This window comes from Saccopteryx bilineata, chromosome 6 (genome assembly GCF_036850765.1).
Source record: "Saccopteryx bilineata isolate mSacBil1 chromosome 6, mSacBil1_pri_phased_curated, whole genome shotgun sequence".
Lineage (NCBI taxonomy): Eukaryota > Metazoa > Chordata > Mammalia > Chiroptera > Emballonuridae > Saccopteryx > Saccopteryx bilineata.
Window position 1 is genome coordinate 157,162,663 of NC_089495.1, and position 18,396 is coordinate 157,181,058.

At 36.2% G+C, this 18,396-nt stretch overlaps 2 protein-coding genes across 2 annotated transcripts in view; both read right to left on the reverse strand.

Moving 5' to 3' along the window:
• The window catches only part of LOC136308349 (ABC-type organic anion transporter ABCA8-like), a 252,820-nt gene that overhangs the window by 189,468 nt on the left and 44,956 nt on the right, over positions 1-18,396 (reverse strand). The gene's annotated exons all lie outside the window — the stretch shown is intronic.
• Positions 1-18,396, reverse strand: part of LOC136308347 (ABC-type organic anion transporter ABCA8-like) — a 132,607-nt gene that overhangs the window by 69,237 nt on the left and 44,974 nt on the right. The window contains exon 18 of the mRNA XM_066235684.1: positions 1,571-1,690. Within this exon, the coding sequence (XP_066091781.1) occupies positions 1,571-1,690 (120 nt within the window). The remainder of the gene's footprint in view (positions 1-1,570; positions 1,691-18,396) is intronic.

Below are 18,396 nucleotides of genomic sequence, written 5' to 3' on the forward strand. Positions count from 1 at the left end.
CACTGACTCTCTCTCTGTCCCTGTAAATAAATAAATAAATAAATGAAAAAAACACCCTGTAAGGGCACAGAATATTTAAAAACACCATCATCCAGTTAGATCAAATCAAAATTTATACAACTCTATACACAACAGAAGTTCCATAAATATATATTATATATTTTAAATGTATGCATTTGTATAAACTCATACATATATATGCATTTATATGTTTGTATGTATAAATGTTTTTAAATGGACAGGAAATATCAAAATAGATAAAATGCTGATTCAGCAAGTGTAAATAAATTTAAAAGATTTTAAATCATGTTATGTTTTATGACTACCCAAAAAGTTGTAATGTCAATGACAATAATATTTAGAAAATTCAGAAGTTAGTTTTATATTGTACAACATATTTGGGTATCATCAAGTATGATCATATGTCTCATGAATTGAGCAAATCATCAAAAATTTAAAAATTATTGAAATAGCCAATAGAAATTTTGTATTTAACAATTATAACTGAAAATATTTTCTGAAAAATAAAAGCTCAACAGATTTCATTTGGTGGAAGAGATGGTTAGTAAACATGACAAAAGACAAACTGACATTATTAGTAAGTCTAAAGAACAGAAAGAAAAATAGAATAGAAAAAATAAATTTTCAAACAAATGTGAGACACTATCAACATTATAACAGATACTACCACATACAATAATGGACAATATAAACAATAAGAGACAGAAAGCATAGTTAAAAAAATACCATATTTCCCCATGTATAAGACACTCCCATGTATAAGATGTACCTTAATTTTAGGGCCCAAAATTTGAAAAAAATGTATTTCATTAAGTTATTGAACTCAAGTTTTATTCATCATAAAATTCATACAACTCCTCATCTGCATGAAAGAGTAGGAAGTGCAATTTAAAAAATCTACAACCACCGTATAAGATAAACTCAGTTTTTAGACTCCAAATTTTTCAAAAATGGGTGCTTTTTATACATGGGGAACTAAGGCAGTGGCTGAAATGTTCTCAAATGTGAGGAGAAACTCTAGCATATATGTATACATACATACAGGTCATTGAACACCAAGTTGGACAAATGAAGGAGGTCCACACCTGAAGGCATCATAACTGAATTGTCAAAACCAGACAGAAAGAGGATCTTGAAAGCAGTAGGAAGAAAACAACTCATCATATAAAGAAATCCAATAAGATCTAGAGCTGACTTCTCATCAGAAACCATGGAGAGCAGTAGGCATATTCAGAGTGCTTGGAGAGAGAGATTTAGAATAACTGTTTTGTCTGAAATCGCTCTTGGAAAATGGGATACGATGAGGGTTATGAACTTTAGGTAGAAGAAATGGGCCATCTTTAATATCAAGGCCATAGTGTCAGTGGAGGTAACAAATGTGACAGGGATGCATTTCACTTTAATATATTCTTGCCCAAGAACGATCTTAATCATGGAACCGCATATTTTGTAACCATGTCTTTGGAACAGTGTTTTCTTGCTGTTTACACTGCACTAGGTGTTCTGAATACATTCATATGATAATTTTCATGCCATGCATTTTACTTACCTGGTTTGTCAATAGTTGAGTTTCCTTCTAGTTTCAGAAACACCTCATTCAAAGTTGTCATGGAAACACCATAATTCTCAATACCCAGGTCTGGACAGAGATCAAAATTCTCGTAAAGTTCTAAAAAAACACATACACAGTAGCAAATCAAAATCAGAATAAATCACAGGTGAACTAAGCATAACTTTTCTAACATTCTTCAAATCTATATATCATTTTTTATTTCACAATGTGTTCTATTTCATATATTAACTTCTTTTGGTTAAATAATAATTTATATTTACATATATTTCTATCAAAATTCCATTTCAGTTTTTTTCTGTCTTGTTTTTAAAGTTTTATTAATAGTGGAACTTCAGATTCTTTTCAATTTTAAGCCTAATTAATTGAGGAGTAATTACCAGAAAACACATAAAAATGGAAGCCAGAAAATGGGATAGATCTATTTTTGTGAGAATTAGTTGGATTGTGTAGAACATTCTTCAGTTCAGAACATATTTGTCAAAGGAAGTACAAAAAATATAACATTTTTAAAATTTCTGCTTTTGATTATGAAGAAAAACTCACAAGATCTTAGAGACAGAGAATGAGGAACTACTTAGAACTTTGGTGGCATGGTAGGAAATTGTGACAGTAGTCTCTCTAGCAATTCTGTATCCCTTTTTTTTTAATTCATTTGCCAATAATACTTTTGCATTGTTATTATTCTTAAAGGAGGGAGCAATGTCCTTTTCTACATGCACTTAAATTATTATATTTAATTAAATGAAGCTAAAATAAAAGCCAGTTATAAATCCTAGTTTGATGACAGACCTCCTGTGGCTTCAAACTGGGGCTTATTCCTGGGCAAAAGTACACACTAAAAGCATTCTGTCTTTTTTTTTTAATTAAATTTATTTGGGTGACATTGGTTAATAAAATCATACACACTCTAGGTATCGAGTTTTATGTACATCACCTGTATATTGCACTGTGTGTTCACCACCCATAATAAAATCTATGTAAAATTTTTCTGTCTTGATTAGTTTACTGTATAGAGAAGATTTAAACTGCTCCTGAGTGTTGTCATTCTTCCATTGCCCTAAAATGATGTGAACCTGCTATAAATTATAATTATGGTAGAAACACATTAATATTAGTGTTTTATGACACTTTGCCTGATGATTGTAAGAAACCCTTGTGCTGTTACCATGAAATGTATATCTGAATGAATCAATGAGGGTAATTTTTGTTTTTTTGTTGCACATACATAAGATAAGGTTAATTATTTCAACCACTCAGGGCAGGCCCTTATTCAGCGCCTTTACCAGGAAATAGATTCTCTGAGTGATAAACATAACTAGTAATTTTTTCTTTTTCTTTTCTTTTCTTTTTTCTGCTAATTGTTTTAATTTTTATTTATTGTGTTTACATAAATTCAAGTGTCCCACTGAATATATCTCCCCCACCCTCGTGTTCTTGAGACCACCTTGCCCCCTACCCCAATGTTTTCCCTCCTTCCTCCAGGATTTTCTGTCTTGCTCTCAATAACACTGTTATGTGTATATAATTTCACTAATCTCTTTTCCTTCTCTGATCTCATTCTCTCATCTGCTTTCCCTCTGTCTGCTTTCCCTTTGGTCCCTTTGATCTCTCCTCTGCCTGTATTCCATCCCTCAGTTCACTTTGTTCACTAGATTCCTCAAACAAGTGAGGTCATATGATATTTTTCTTGCTCTGCCTGGCTTACTTCACTTAGCATAATAGTCTCCAGGTCCATCCATGTTGTCGCAAAAGGTAAGATTTTGTGTTTTTTTTCACAACCATATAGTATTCCATTGTGTATATGTTTATCTACTTGTCCACTGACAAACACTTGGGCTGTTTCCAGATTTTGGCTGTTATAAAAAATGCTGCAATAAACATGGGGGTGCAATTCTTCTTTTGAATCAGTGATTTGCCATTCTTAGGATATATTCCTAAAAGTGGGATAGCTGGGTCAAAAACCAGTTCCATTTTTAAGTTTTTGAGGAATCTCCATACTGTTTTCCACAGTGGTTGCACCAGTCTGCATTCCCACCAACAGTGCAGGAGGGTTCCCTTTTCTCCACATCTTCACCAGCACTTAGTATGTGTTGTTTTGTTAATGAGCGCCATTCTGACAGGTGTAAGGTGATATCTCATTGTGGTTTAGTTTGCATTTCTCTAATGATTAGTCATGAAGTTTTTTTCATAGCACAATTGGCCATCTGTATGTCTTCTTTGGAGAAGTGTCTATTCATTTCTTTTGCCCATTTTTTGATTGGATTGCTTACCTTCCTGATGTTGAGTTTTACACATTTTTTATAAATTTTTATTATTAACCCCTTATCACACGTATTATCAAATATGTTCTCCCACAGAGTGGTTTGTCTTTTTATTTTGTTCATATTGTCTTTAGCTGTGAAAAAGCTTTTTAGTTTGATATAGCCCTATTTTTTCTTTTTTAAAATATTTTTCATTTATTCATTTTAGAGAGGAGAGAGAGAGAGAGAGAGAGAGAAGGAGGGAGGAGCAGGAAGCATCAACTCCCATATGTACCTTGACCAGGCAAGCCCAGGGCTTTGAACCAGCGACCTCAGCATTTCCAGGTCGACGCTTTATCCACTGCGCCACCACAGGTTGGGCTAGTCCCATTTCTTCATCCTGTCCTTTATTTAACTTGCCCGTGGAGCTATATCAGCAAATATATTGCTGCAAGTGCTGTTGGCATGCTTACTGCCTCCATTGTTTTCCAAGATGATTATAGTTTTACTACCTATATTTAAGTCTTTTATCCATTTTGAGTTTATTTTTGTGAATGGTGTAAGTTGGTGGTCTAGTTTCATTTTTTTGCAAGTACCTGTCCAATTTTCTAAAACCATTTGTTAAAGACTCTGTCTTTACTCCATTGTATGCTCTTACCAACTTTGTCAAATATATAGCAATTGTTTATAAAGGTGTAGGTTTATTTCTGGGTTCTCTGTTCTTTTTCATAGGTCTATATGCCTGTTCTTATGCCAGTACCAAGCTGTTTTGAGTACAATAGCCTTGTAGTGATACCACATACTTTATTCTTTTTTTTTCAACATAGCTGAGGCTATTTGTGGTTTTTGGGTTTTTTGGATTCCATGTAAATTTTTGGAATATTTGTTCTATGTCTTTAAAGTATGCTATTGGTATTTTAATGGAAATTGTATTGAATTTATAGCTTGCTTTGGATAATATGGACATTTTAATGATGTTCATTCTTCCTATCCATAAACACAGTATATGCTTTTACTTCTTTGTATCATTCTTGATTTCTATTTTCAATGTTTTATTATCTTCCAAGTACAAGTCTTTAACATCCTTGGTTCAATATACTTCTAGGTACTTTATTTTTTATGTTGCAATAGTGAAGGAAATTGTTTTCTTAATTTCTCTTTCAGATAGTTTATTGTTGGTGTATAAAAATGCCTCTGATTTCTGAATATTAATTTTATATTCTGACACCTTTCTGAAATCATTTATCAAGTCTTGTAGTTTTTGACTGAGACTTTAGGATTTTCTATGTACTTTATCATGTCATCAGCAAATAATGGTAGTTTTATTCTTCTTTTCAAATTTGGATGCCTTTTATTTCTTTTTTTTTTTCTCTGATTTCTGTGGCTAGGACTTCCAGAACTATGTTGAATAAGAGTGGTGAAAGGGGGCACCCCAGCCTTGTTCCTGATCTTAAGGGGATTGCTTTTAATTTTTACCCATTGATTATGATGCTGGCTCTTGGTTTGTCATAGATGGACTTTATCATGTTGAGGTATATTCCCTGTATTTCCACTTTGCTGAGAGTTTTAATCATAAATGGGTGCTGGATTTTATAAAGTCCTTCTTCTGCATCTATTGATATTATCATGTGATTTTTATTCTTCCTTTTTTTTAAGTGATGAATCACATTGATTGATTTGCAAATGTAACAGCCTTGCCTCCCCAGAATAAATCTAATTTAATCACGATGTATAATTTTTTTTTCATGTATTGCTGCATCCTGCTTGCTAATATTTTGTCGAGAATTTTAGTATCTAAGCTCATCAGGAATATTGGCCTATAGTTTTCTTTTATTGTAGTGTCTTTACATGGTTTTAAAGTGAGGATTATACTCACCTCATAAAAAGAGCTTGAAAGTCTTCCCCCCTCTTGAATTTTTTTTAGTAGCTTGAGAAGGATAGGAGTTACTTCTTCTATGAATATTTGATAGTATTTGCCTGTGAAGCCATCGGGCCAAAGGTTTTTGTTTGTTGGGAGTTTTTTGATACTGTTTTGATCTCATTTGTTGTAATCAGTCTATTTAGGTTTTCTGATTTTTTCCAGGTTGATTTTTAAGGGATTATATTTTTCAAGGAATTAGTCCATTTCACCTAAGTTGTCTAATTTTTTAGCATACAGTTCTTCATAGTATTTTGTTACAATTCTTTGTATTTCTGCAGTGTCAGTTGTTACTTCTCTACTCTCATTTCTAATTTTATTTATTTGAGTCCTTTTTCTTGGTGAGTCTGGTTACAGGTTCTTCAATCTTGTTTACCTTTAAAAGAACCGGCTCTTGGTTTTATTGATCCTCTGTATTGTTTTTATAACCTCTATGTCATTTATTTCTGCTCTGATCTTTATTATTTTTTTCTTTCTACTTCCTGTGAAATTTACTTGCTGTTCTTTTTCTAGTTCTTTAGTTGCAGGATTAAGTTGTTTATTTAAACTTTTTCTACCTTCTTAATATATGCCTGTAATGCTATGAACTTCCCTCTTAGGGCTGCTTTTGCTTTGTCCCATAAATTTTGAGTTGTTGTATGCTCATTTTCATTTGTTTCGAGGACATTTTTTATTTCTTCCTTAATCTCATTGTTGATCCATTTGTTCTTTAATAACATGCTGTTTAGTTTCTAAGTGTTTGAGCATTTTTCAGTTTTTCTATTGTAGTTGATATTTAGTTTCATGCCATTGTGCTCAGAGAAGATGCTTAATTTGATTTCAATCTTCTTAAATTTATTGAGACTTGTTTTGTGTCCTCTCATGTGGTCAATCCCAGAGAATGTATCATGAGCACATGAAAAGAATGTATATTCTGCTGCTTTAGGGTGGGAAGTTCTGAAGATATATATTAAGTCCAGTTGATCAAGCATGTCTCTTAATTCTGCTTTTCTTTGTTAACTTTCTTTCTTGAGGACCTCTCCAGTGATGTTAGTGGCGTATTGAAATCCCCTACTCTACTAGTATTGTTGTTGATCTTGCCCCATATGTCCATGAGAGTCTGCTTTATATATTTATGAGTTTCTATATTAGGTGCATATATATTTATAATGGTTATCTCTTCCTGTTAGATTACTCCTTTTATCATTATGTAGTGACCTTCTTTATTTTTTACTATAGTCTTTGTTTTAAAGTCTATTTTGTCAGATATAAGTATTGCTACCCCAGCTTTTTTTTATCATTTACATTTGCATGAAATATTTTTTTCATTTTCAGTATGTGTATCTTTTGTTTTGAAGTGGTTTTCTTGTAGATAGCATATGTACGAGTCCTGTTTTCTTATCCACTCAGCTACTCTATGTCTTTTGATTGAGGTATTTAATCTATTTATATTTAAGGTTATTATTGATATGTGGTTGTTTATTTCCATTTTATTCTTTAAATCTACATTCCCCATTTCCTAGATTTTGTTTTTCCTCTTTGTTTTGTTTACAACAGGTCCCTTAACATTTCTTGCAGCATTGGTTTGATTGTAATACATTTTTTGGGGTGGTCTGGGAAGCTTTTAATTTCTCCTTTAATTTTATTTATTTTTTATTTTTTTCTCTTTTTTTTATAATTTTATTTTTTTAATGGGGTGACATCAATAAATCAGGATACATATATTCAAAGATAACAAGTCCAGGTTATCTTGTCGTTCAATTATGTTGCATACCCACCACCCAAAGTCAGATTGTCCTCTGTCACCTTCTATCTTGTTTTCTTTGTGCCCCTCCCCACCCCCTATCCCTCTCCCATTCCCCCCTCCCCCCCGTAACCACCACACTCTTATCAATGTCTCTTAGTTTCTGTATTATGTCCCACCTACGTATGGAATAATACAGTTCCTGTTTTTTTCTGATTTACTTATTTCGCTTCGTATCATGTTATCAAGATCCCACCATTTTGCTGTAAATGTTCCGATGTCATCATTTCTTATGGCTGAGTAGTATTCCATAGTGTATATGTGCCACATCTTCTTTATCCAGTCATCTATTGATGGGCTTTTTGGTTGTTTCCATGTCCTGGCCACTGTGAACAATGCTGCAATAAACATGGGGCTGCATGTGTCTTTACGTATCAATGTTTCTGAGTTTTGGGGATATATACCCAGTAGAGGGATTGCTGGGTCATAAGGTAGTTCTATTTTCAGTTTTTTGAGGAACCACCATACTTTCTTCCATAATGGTTGTACTACTTTACATTCCCACCAACAGTGTATGAGGGTTCCTTTTTCTCCACAGCCTCTCCAACATTTGCTATTACCTGACTTGCTAATAACAGCTAATCGAACAGGTGTGAGGTGGTATCTCATTGCCGTTTTGATTTGCATTTCTCTAATAGCTAAAGAAGATGAGCATCTTTTCATATATCTGTTGGCCATTTGTATTTCTTCCTGGGAGAAGTGTCTATTCATATCCTCTTCCCATTTTTTTATTGGATTGTTTGTTTGTTTGTTGTTGAGTTTTATGAGTTCTTTGTATATTTTGGATATTAGGCCCTTATCTGAGCTGTTGTTTGAAAATATCATTTCCCATTTAGTTGGCTTTCTGTTTATTTTGTTATCAGTTTCTCTTGCTGAGCAAAAACTTCTTAGTCTGATGTAGTCCCATTCATTAATTTTTGCCTTCACTTCTCTTGCCTGTGGAGTCAAACTCATAAAATGCTCTTTAAAACCCAGGTCCATGAGTTGAGTACCTATGTCTTCTTCTATGTACTTAATTGTTTCAGGTCTAATGTTTAGATCTTTGATCCATTTTGAGTTAATTTTTGTACAGGGGGAGAGACTGTAGTCCAGTTTCATTCTTTTGCATGTGGCTTTCCAGTTTTCCCAGCACCATTTATTGAAGAGGCTTTCTTTTCTCCATTGTGTGTTGTTGGCCCCTTTATCAAAAATTATTTGACTATATATATGTGGTTTTATTTCTGGACTTTATATTCTGTTCCATTGGTCTGAGTGTCTATTTTTTTTGCCAATACCATGCTGTTTTGATTGTCGTGGCCCTATAATAGAGTTTGAAGTCAGGTATTGTTATACCCCCGGCTTCATTCTTTTTCTTTAGGATTGCTTTGGCTATTCGGGGTTTTTTATAGTTCCATATAAATCTGATGATTTTTTGCTCTATTTCTTTAAAAAATGTCATTGGAAGTTTGATGGGAATTGCATTAAATTTGTATATTGCTTTGGGTAATATAGCCATCTTGATTATATTTATTCTTCCTAGCCAAGAACAAGGTATATTCTTCCATCCCATTATATCTTTTTCGATTTCCCTTAACAATGGTTTATAGTTTTCATTATATAAGTCCTTTACATTCTTTGTTATGTTTATTCCTAAGTATTTTATTTTTTTTGTTGCAATCGTGAAGGGGATTATTCTTTTGAGTTCCTTCTCAGTTGTTTCATTGTTGGCATATAGAAAGGCTATTGACTTCTGTATGTTAATTTTGTATCCTGCGACCTTACTGTATTGGCTTATTGTTTCTAGTAGTCTTTTTGTGGATTCTTTGGGGTTTTCGATGTATAGGATCATATCATTTGCAAAAAGTGATACCTTTACTTCTTCTTTTCCGATATGGATGCCTTTTATTTCTTTGTCTTGTCTGATTGCTCTGGCTACAACCTCTAGTACCACATTAAATAAGAGTGGAGAGAGTGGACAACCCTGTCTTGTTCCTGATTTAAGGGGGAAAGCCTTCAGTTTAGTGCCATTTAATATGATGTTAGCTGATGGTTTATCATATATGGCCTTTATCATGTTGAGATATTTTCCTTCTATACCCATTTTGTTGAGAGTCTTAAACATAAAATTGTGTTGTATTTTATCAAAAGCCTTTTCTGCATCTATTGATAAGATCATGTGGTTTTTGTTCTTTGTTTTGTTGATATGGTGTATTACGTTAACCGTTTTGCGTATGTTGAACCATCCTTGAGATTCTGGGATGAATCCCACTTGATCATGATGTATTATTTTTTTAATATGTTGTTGTGTTCGATTTGTATTTTGTATTTTAGTATTTTGTTTAGTATTTTAGCATCTGTATTCATTAGAGATATTGGTCTGTAGTATTCTTTTTTTGTGCCATCCTTGCCTGGTTTTGGTATGAGGGTTATGTTGGCCTCATAAAATGTGTTTGGAAGTATTGCTTCTTCTTCAATTTTTTGGAAGACTTTCAGTAGAATAGGAACCAAGTCTTCCTTGAATATTTGATAAAATTCGCTGGTATAGCCTTCAGGGCCTGGACTTCTATTTTTGGGGAGGTTTTTAATGGTTTTTTCTATTTCTTCTCTACTGATAGGTCTGTTTAGACTTTCTGCTTCTTCTTGACTCAGTCTAGGAAGGTTGTATTTTTCTAGGAATTTATCCATTTCTTCTAGGTTGTTGAATTTAGTGGCATAAAGTTTTTCATAGTATTCTACAATAATTCTTTGTATATCTAAGGTGTCCATGGTGATTTCTCCTCTTTCATTTTGGATTTTGTTTATATGAGTTCTTTCTCTTTTTTCCTTGGTAAGTCTTGCCAAGGGTTTGTCAATTTTGTTGATCTTTTCAAAGAACCAGCTTCTTGTTCTATTAATTTTTTCTATAGTTTTTCTATTCTCTAATTCATTTATTTCTGCTCTGATTTTTATTATCTCCTTTCTTCGGCTGCTTTTGGGTTGTCTTTGTTCTTCTTTTTCTAGTTCCTTAAGGTGGGAAGTTAAGTGGTTCACTTGGGCTCTCTCTTGTTTGTTCATATATGCCTGAAGCGATATGAACTTCCCTCTTATCACTGCTTTTGCTGCATCCCATAGATTCTGATATGTCGTATTGTCATTTTCATTAGTCTGTATATATCTTTTGATCTCTGCACTTATTTCTTCTTTGACCCATTCATTTTTTAAAAGTATGTTGTTTAGTTTCCACATTTTTGTGGGATTTTTTTCCTCTTTTTTGCAGTTGAATTATAGTTTCATGGCTTTATGATCAGAAAATATGCTTGGTACAACTTCAATTTTTCTGAATTTGCTGATGTTGATTTTGTGGCCCAACATATGGTCAATTCTTGAGAATGATCCATGTACACTGGAGAAAAATGTATACTCAGTCACTTTGGGATGAAATGTCCTGTAGATGTCTATCATATCCAGGTGCTCTAGTGTTTTGTTGAAGGCCACTATGTCTTTGTTGATTCTCTGTTTGGATGATCGATCTAGAGCCATCAGCGGTGTATTGAGGTCTCCAAGTATGATTGTATTTTTGTCAGTTTTTGTTTTAAGATCAATAAGTAGCTGTCTTATATATTTTGGTGCTCCTTGGTTTGGTGCATATATATTAAGAATTGTTATGTCTTCTTGATTCAGTGTCCCCTTAGCCATTATGAAATGGCCATTTTTGTCTCTGAGTACTTTTCCTGTCTTGTAGTCAGCATTATCCGATTTGAGTATTGCTACACCTGCTTTTTTTTGGATGTTATTTGCTTGGAGTATTGTTTTCCAGCCTTTCACTTTGAATTTGTTTTTATCCTTGTTACTTAGATGAGATTCCTGTAGGCAGCATACAGTTTTATTTTCTTTTTTAATCCATTCTGCTACTCTGTGCCTTTTTATTGGTGAGTTTAATCCATTTACATTTAGTGTAATTATTGATACTTGTGAGTTCCCTATTGCCATTTTATATCTTGCTTTCTGTTAGTTTTGTGTCTTGTTTGATCCTTCTCTTTCGTTTTTCTATCTTTTGTTTTTATTTGGTTGTATTCCATACATCTTTCCTCTGTTGCTATCTTTTTTATCTCATGTGCTTCTGTGGTGGTTTTTTCAATGGTTGTTACCTTTGAGTAATGAAAAGGGTCCCTACCCTGTTCATTGTAGCGAACTATTTTGTGAGTACTTTTGCACTCCATCGTCCTTTGCTACTGTTAATCTCCATCTTCTCCCCCTCTTTCTTTTTGTTGTTGTCACAGTTTAAATTTGGTTTTATTGTGTTCTTCTTGGAGCTTTTACTTGTGGCTCTGTTTTTTTTTTTTGTTCTCTGTATCTGATTGGAGAACCCCCTTTAGTAATTCCTGGAGTGGGGGTTTTCTGATGATAAATTCCCTCATCTTTTCTGTATCTGTGAATGCTTTTATTTCTCCTTCGTATTTGAAGGATAGCTTTGATGGGTATAGTATTCATGGCTGAAAGTTCCTCTCTTTCAGGACTTTAAATATTGGGGTCCACTCTCTTCTAGCTTGTAGAGTTTCTGCTGAGAAATCTGTTGATAATCTAATCCTTCCTTTATATGTTGTATTCTTCTTTTCCCTGGCTGCCTTGAGAATTTTTTCTTTGCTGTTGGTTTGTGTCAATTTCATTATGATGTGCCTTGGAGTAGGTTTGTTGGTGTTAAGAAAACTTGGAGTTCTGTTTACTTCTTGAACTTGAGGCTTTAGTTCTTTCCACAGGCTTGGGAAGTTCTCATCTATTATTTGTTTGAGTATGTTCTCCATTCCATTTTCTCTCTCTTCTCCCTCTGATATACTTATTATTCTTATGTTATTCTTTTTGATGGAGTCAGATCATTCTTGTAGGGCTATCTCATTTTTTTTAATTTTTGAGTCTCTTTCTTCTTCTCTCTGTTGTGCCTCAAGTTGCTTGTCTTCTATTTCACTAATCCTCTCTTCTATCTGACCTGTTTTATTAGCTAAGCTTATTACTTTGTTTTTCAGCTCGTGAATTGAGTTTTTTATCTCTGTTTGATTTGTTTTTATAGTTTCAATTTCCTTGGACATATATTCTTTGTGTTCATTGAGTTGTTTTCTGAGCTCCCTAAATTGCCTTTCTGTGTTTTCTTGTATATCTCGGAGGATTTTTAGGATTTCTATCTTGAATTCTCTGTCATTTAGCTCCAAGGTTTCCAATATATTAAATTTTTTCTCCATAGATTTTTCCTCATCTAGCTGTGTTACCTCTCTTTCTTTTGTATCCATGATATTCGATTTTCTCTTCCTTAATGGCATCTGAGGGTGTTTTTGTTGATAGTATTAATGAGATTTAATAAAGAATAAAAAGTTAAAAAAATAAAAAAAATAAAAAATCGAAAAAGAGTTGTTTTTTTAAAAAAAAAATTAATAATGAAATAAAGAAAATTAAAATAAAATAAAAATTAAAAAAAAAGGAAATTATTCCCCCCCTCCTTTTTTCCTCTCCTCTCCTCTCCCCTCTTTCTTGAGAAAATCTTGTGGTGGACTGTGAATTATAACAAACAATGCCTCTGATGGAGGGCCTGAATTGGGGAAAAGTAATAAAGGGGCAAAAAAAAAAAAGAAAAAAAAAGGGGGGGGGAAAAAGAGCGTATGGACCCACAAAAAGCCAATAAAGAAAAAGTTTGGGTCAAGAATAAAATGATTTGCTTTTAGGTGTTGGTTGTCTAAGAGTTATGATGAGAGGAATAAGAGGAAAATGGAAAAATGGGGGGACAAATTAAAAAATTACTATTGTATTTAGTGGAACAAGAACTAGATAATATGGAGAGCCAGGGATGGGAGCACTGCTAGTGAGTTAAAAAGGTGAAGTAAAAACCCCCCAAAATGCCACAAACATAGGTTTGAGTCCCAGATAAGATAATTTATTTGTTATTGAGGTTTGAATGAGAGGAGATGTAAAGGAGAAAGGAAGAAACTAATATAGAGGGAGAAAAGAAAGAGAGAGAGAGAAAAAAAGAGGGAACCACTAAAAGAAGAAAAAAGAAAGGAGAGAGAGAGAGAGAGAGAGTTAAGGGTTTTGGAGTGCAACCCTCATAGAGAGAAAGGAAGAGAAGAGAAAAGATAATGGGAGATGTAACACTTATGGGTAGTGTAGTTCAAGGAGAGGAGAGAGTACGACCGGTAGAGAGTTAATCAGCCAAATTGGAGGAGGAAAAAAAAGTATCAAGAATAAAGATAAGAGAAACAAATGAACAAATATAATAAAATGGGATAGGTTATAAAGTCTGCAGATTATTCTTGATTTTGAGAGGTTATCTTCTTGCTTTTTCTTTTCTCTCCCTCTTCCTGGTCGGTGACTCTGTACCCCCAGTTCTGCCCCTTTGGCACGCTCAGGTAGAGGTTTGCAGTTGATAAGTCTCTATGGCAATGTCATGTATTGTGCTTTAGTCTCGTTGGCAGTCGAAGCTCATTAGCATTTATAGGATCCGACAGTGAGAGAGTTCGTGTTCCTGGAGCCTTTCTCCTAGTCTTTCCTTCCTCAATTAGTAACCTGATAGTCCAGCTATGGGGTTGCTGCTGCCTCTGCCTGGATAGTAAGAGGCTCAATGAGCTGGGAACTCCCCACTCTATTTCCACTCAGCACAGGGCTCTGGGTAAGGTTCAGTCAGTCAGAGCTGCTAGCATAATCAGGTGGGCTTTCCGCCCACTCAAAGACCTCTGGCTCTCCCACTCTGTCTGGTAACACAAGCGGGCGCCCACTTCCGGGGTGCTTGGAGGAAACTCTCACTCACTGTCTGCGACCAGTATATCCGTCCAGCAGTCTCACGCTCTGAGTGAAACCCCCAACCGCAGGGAAAAGTTGCAGCATTGGAATTGAGTCTTGTTCCGTCCCCGTGCGCAGCTTTTGCAAGGCGCTGGGGCGGCTCGAGATTCCGCTTTGGCCCACACAAAGGCTCCTGACTCTGCCCCTCTGTGCGATAACACGGGCGCGCACTGCCGAGGCACTCGGAGGAATTGCTCACTCCTTATCTGTGCGTGCAAACCAGGATATGAGGCCGGCCGCGTTTCCCTCTGAGTGAAACACCCTCTAGCACGGAAAATCTCCACCATTGGAATTAGTTCTCACTCCCTCCCGTGCGTGGCTTTCCCAGGGCACTGGGGCTGCCCAGAGACTCTGCCCTTGGCTCACAGAAAGGCCTCTGACCCTGCCTCTCTGTGGGGCAACACGGGCACCCACTCTCGGGGCCTAGGAAGAAATTCTTGCCCACTAACTGTGCACCAACCAGGAGACCGGGTAAAATGGCCGCTCCGCTTGTCTTTCTTTGTTTGGGTTTGGCGCGAGTGTTAGCTTGTATTGCCCGGGTTGCCACAGGATCAGATTTTCCTCGGCTTGGATCTCCGTGCCACAGCCTGGTTCAGCCGTTTGTGTCGCGGCCTGGATCTATTCACCCCCTTTGCCCGCCTCAGTTTCTATATTCACAGTTACCAGAGAAAGCCGCCCTGTTTAGTTTAGTGAGGAAGGCGGAGCATTTCTTACTCCCTATTTCCTTCGGGGTTTGGTTATATATTTAGCCAATTTTTCACTCAATCATATCTTTGGGTGTATTGCGAAGCATCTGGAAGCTCCAAGTATAGGTTTTTCTGTTTCTGGTTGAAGATCTTGTTGAGTTTTGGGGGAGATTTATCGGTATCGCTTCCTACCCCACCATTACTCTGACGTCATCTCTGTCTCCTTTAATTTTAAATGATAGCCTTGTTGGATAAAGAAGTCTTGGTGTAGGCTCTTGTTTTGCATTACTTTGAATATTTCTTGCCAATTCCTCTGGCCTCAAGTGTTTCTGTTGAAAAGTTGGATGTCATCTTTATGGGGGCTCCTTTGTAGGTGATTGACTGCTTTTCTCTTGCAGCTTTTAATATCTTTTTTTATCTTTTAGCTTTGGTATTTTTTTTTATTTTTACTAAATTTAATGCAGTGACATTGATAAATCAGGGTACATATGTTGAGAGAAAATATCTCTAGATTATTTTGACATTTGATTGTGCTGTTAGCTTTGGTATTTTGATTATGATATGTCTTGGTGTAGATCTCTTTGGGTTCCTCTTTAATGGGATTCTCTGTGCTTTTTGAACTTGTGTGACTTTTTCCTTCATCTATTTAGGGAAGTTTTCAGCTATGATTTCTTCAATCAGGTTTTCTATCCCTTGTTCTCTCTCTTCTCCTTCATAAACACCTATTATGTGAATGTTGTTTCTTTTCATGTTGTCACAGAGCTCTCTTAAGAGTTTTCTCAGACTCCTTAAGCCTCTTTTCTTTTGCCTGTTTTGCTTCTGTGTTTTAGTTTATCTTCTCTAAATCACTGATTTGATCCTCTGCTTCATCCAGCCTGCTGTTAATTCCTTCTAGTGTAGTCTTCATTTTTGATATTGTATTTATCATTTCTGTCTGATTCTTTTTTATGATTTCAGTGTCATTTTTGATGCTTGTTATCTCTTTATTTAGGTGTTCATTATGTCTATCCATTGCTGCTCTATGATCCTTGAGCCTCTTAACAATCATTATTTTAAACTCTCCATCCAGAATCTTGGTTATTTTTTTCTCTTTCAGTTCTTTTTTAGGGAATTTCTCTTGTTGATTCATTTGAATTGCATTTCTCTGTCTTCATATTTTGTCTATGTAGAGACTACTCCATTTGGGTGTGCTGTTTGTATAGCTGGCTGAGTATAGGGTTGGTATTGACTGCCTCTAGCTTCCTGGTGTGTTGTTTCCAGATCTTCTTGGGTTGGTGTCAGCTGTTGTTTGTAATCCACTGTGGGCTATTTGTATGCTGCTTATTTTTTGCTGTTTGTGTCAGTGTTTTCTGTGATTTAACTGGGTCTAGTGTGAGGAGCCCTTCCTTAATATACCACTCTAACAAGTGTTGTTAGTTCCTGAGCTGATGTTCTTCATATGTGGCTGCTATATGTGTCAGCCATGGGCCTCCCTGGCCAGAACCTGGTACAGATCAGTGGGGGTCACTGCTTATGAGTGGCTCTTAGCAACGTTCTTGGAGCTAGAGGCAATCCAGAATTTGTGGCGGCTTCTGCTAGGCCCAGGTGCCATTCTAAATATCAGCTGCATTCTTAGGCTGGCTTTTATATACTCCTTGCCATTGGATGTGGCCTTGTGTTATTGAGGTGTGGTTTGCCTGCTGCCCACTGCTGCCCCTGCCACCGCTTCCCTGGGCCATTTGGCCTGAACATTGTTGGGCATGTGGCCAGCCTTGCGGACCACCACTGCTGATTCATGGGCTGCCTTGCTAGCTGCTGTTGCGATTTGCAGGTGGGCTCATGTATCAGATGTGGTCTTTGCTTCCACAAGTGTGCAGCCACTGCAGCAGTGACCACCCCACTTTTGGGGATTGCTCAGCAGTGTCGGGGGGCAGTGTAGCCCTGACCTCAGCACTCAGAACTGTGTCCTTTACTCATCCACTCTTTCTAAGTGACTCTATATTCTGACAGAAGTAGGTGAGCCTCCAGTGGGTGAAGTAATTGCTTCCTTTTGCTGGCACTGCTTTTCCCAGTAAAATTTGCAACTTAAGATTTGGGGAGTGACTCAGCAGCACAGATTTAGATTGGTTCTCTCACAGAATGTCTCTCCCTGTGCCTCCAATATTACACTTTCCTCTCACAAGTCCAGTCCTCTCAGCACTCCCTGCTCCTAAAGCCCTGGGTAAGTGTCAGTGAACGAGGTTCTCTGCACAGTCCCTTTATGACAGAGCCTGGGTCTGAGAGTTTTGTCTTCATCTTGTAAACAGTAACCTGGCTCTTCTCTCAGGTAAATACTATCCATTCGACTCTTCTAGTTTCTGGGGTTCTAGACTGGGGCTCAGGTTCTGGGGCTGAGGACCCACAAGTCTCAGGGAAACCTATACTACTGTGTGAGTCCCACCAGGCTGCCGCTCACTCCTGAAGTGGGGCAGCCCTTTTTGCATCTCCACCCTTCCTACCAGTCTCAGTGTGGGTTCTTTGGTTATATATTTATCTTAGTTTAGTGCAAGGTGGTTTTTCAAGATGATGGTTCCCAAGTTAAGTTGTAAATCCATTTTGGTTCTGGGAGGTGAAAGTTGGAACATCTGCCTATTCCGTCACCATCTTCTGGACCAATTTTTTTCTTTTTAAATGAAAGTCTTTATTTTGAGATAATTTTAGATTCATATGCAGTTGTAAAAAAATAATACAGAGATATCAGCATACTCTATTCATTTTCCTTCAATTCTAATGTATGAAAGAGCCATAGTAAAATATCACAAACAGGGTATTAACACTAATACAATCAAAATAAAGGCTTAGGCTGGTATCTCAGTTGGTTAGAGTATAGTCCTGATATGCTAAGTTTGAGGGTTTGATTCTCTGTCAGGGCACATACAAAAAACTACCATTAAATTAATAAATAAGTGAAACAATAAATCTATGTTTCTCTCTCTCTTCTCTTTATTCTCTCTCTGAAATTAATTAAAAAAGAAAAGATCTAAAACATTGCCATTACCACCATGATTATGTAGTCATTAGGAGTCACACACTCTCTGGACAAAATCTCCTTCTGACCTTGACAACTCTTAATCTGTTCTCCATTTTTATGATTTTGTTATTTCAAGAATGTGATATAGCTAGACCAGGCAGTGGCACAGTGGATAGAGAATCAGATTAAGATGCGGAAGGACCCAGGTTCGAGACCCTGAGGTCCTCAGCTTGAGCACGGGCTCATCTGGCTTGAGCCAAAAGCTCCCCAGCTTGGACCTAAGGTCTCTGGTTCGAGCAAGGGGTTACTTGGTATGCTGAAGGCCTACAGTCAAGGCACATATGAGAAAGCAATCAATGAAGAACTAAAATGTCACAACAAAAAACTGATGATTGATGCTTCTCAT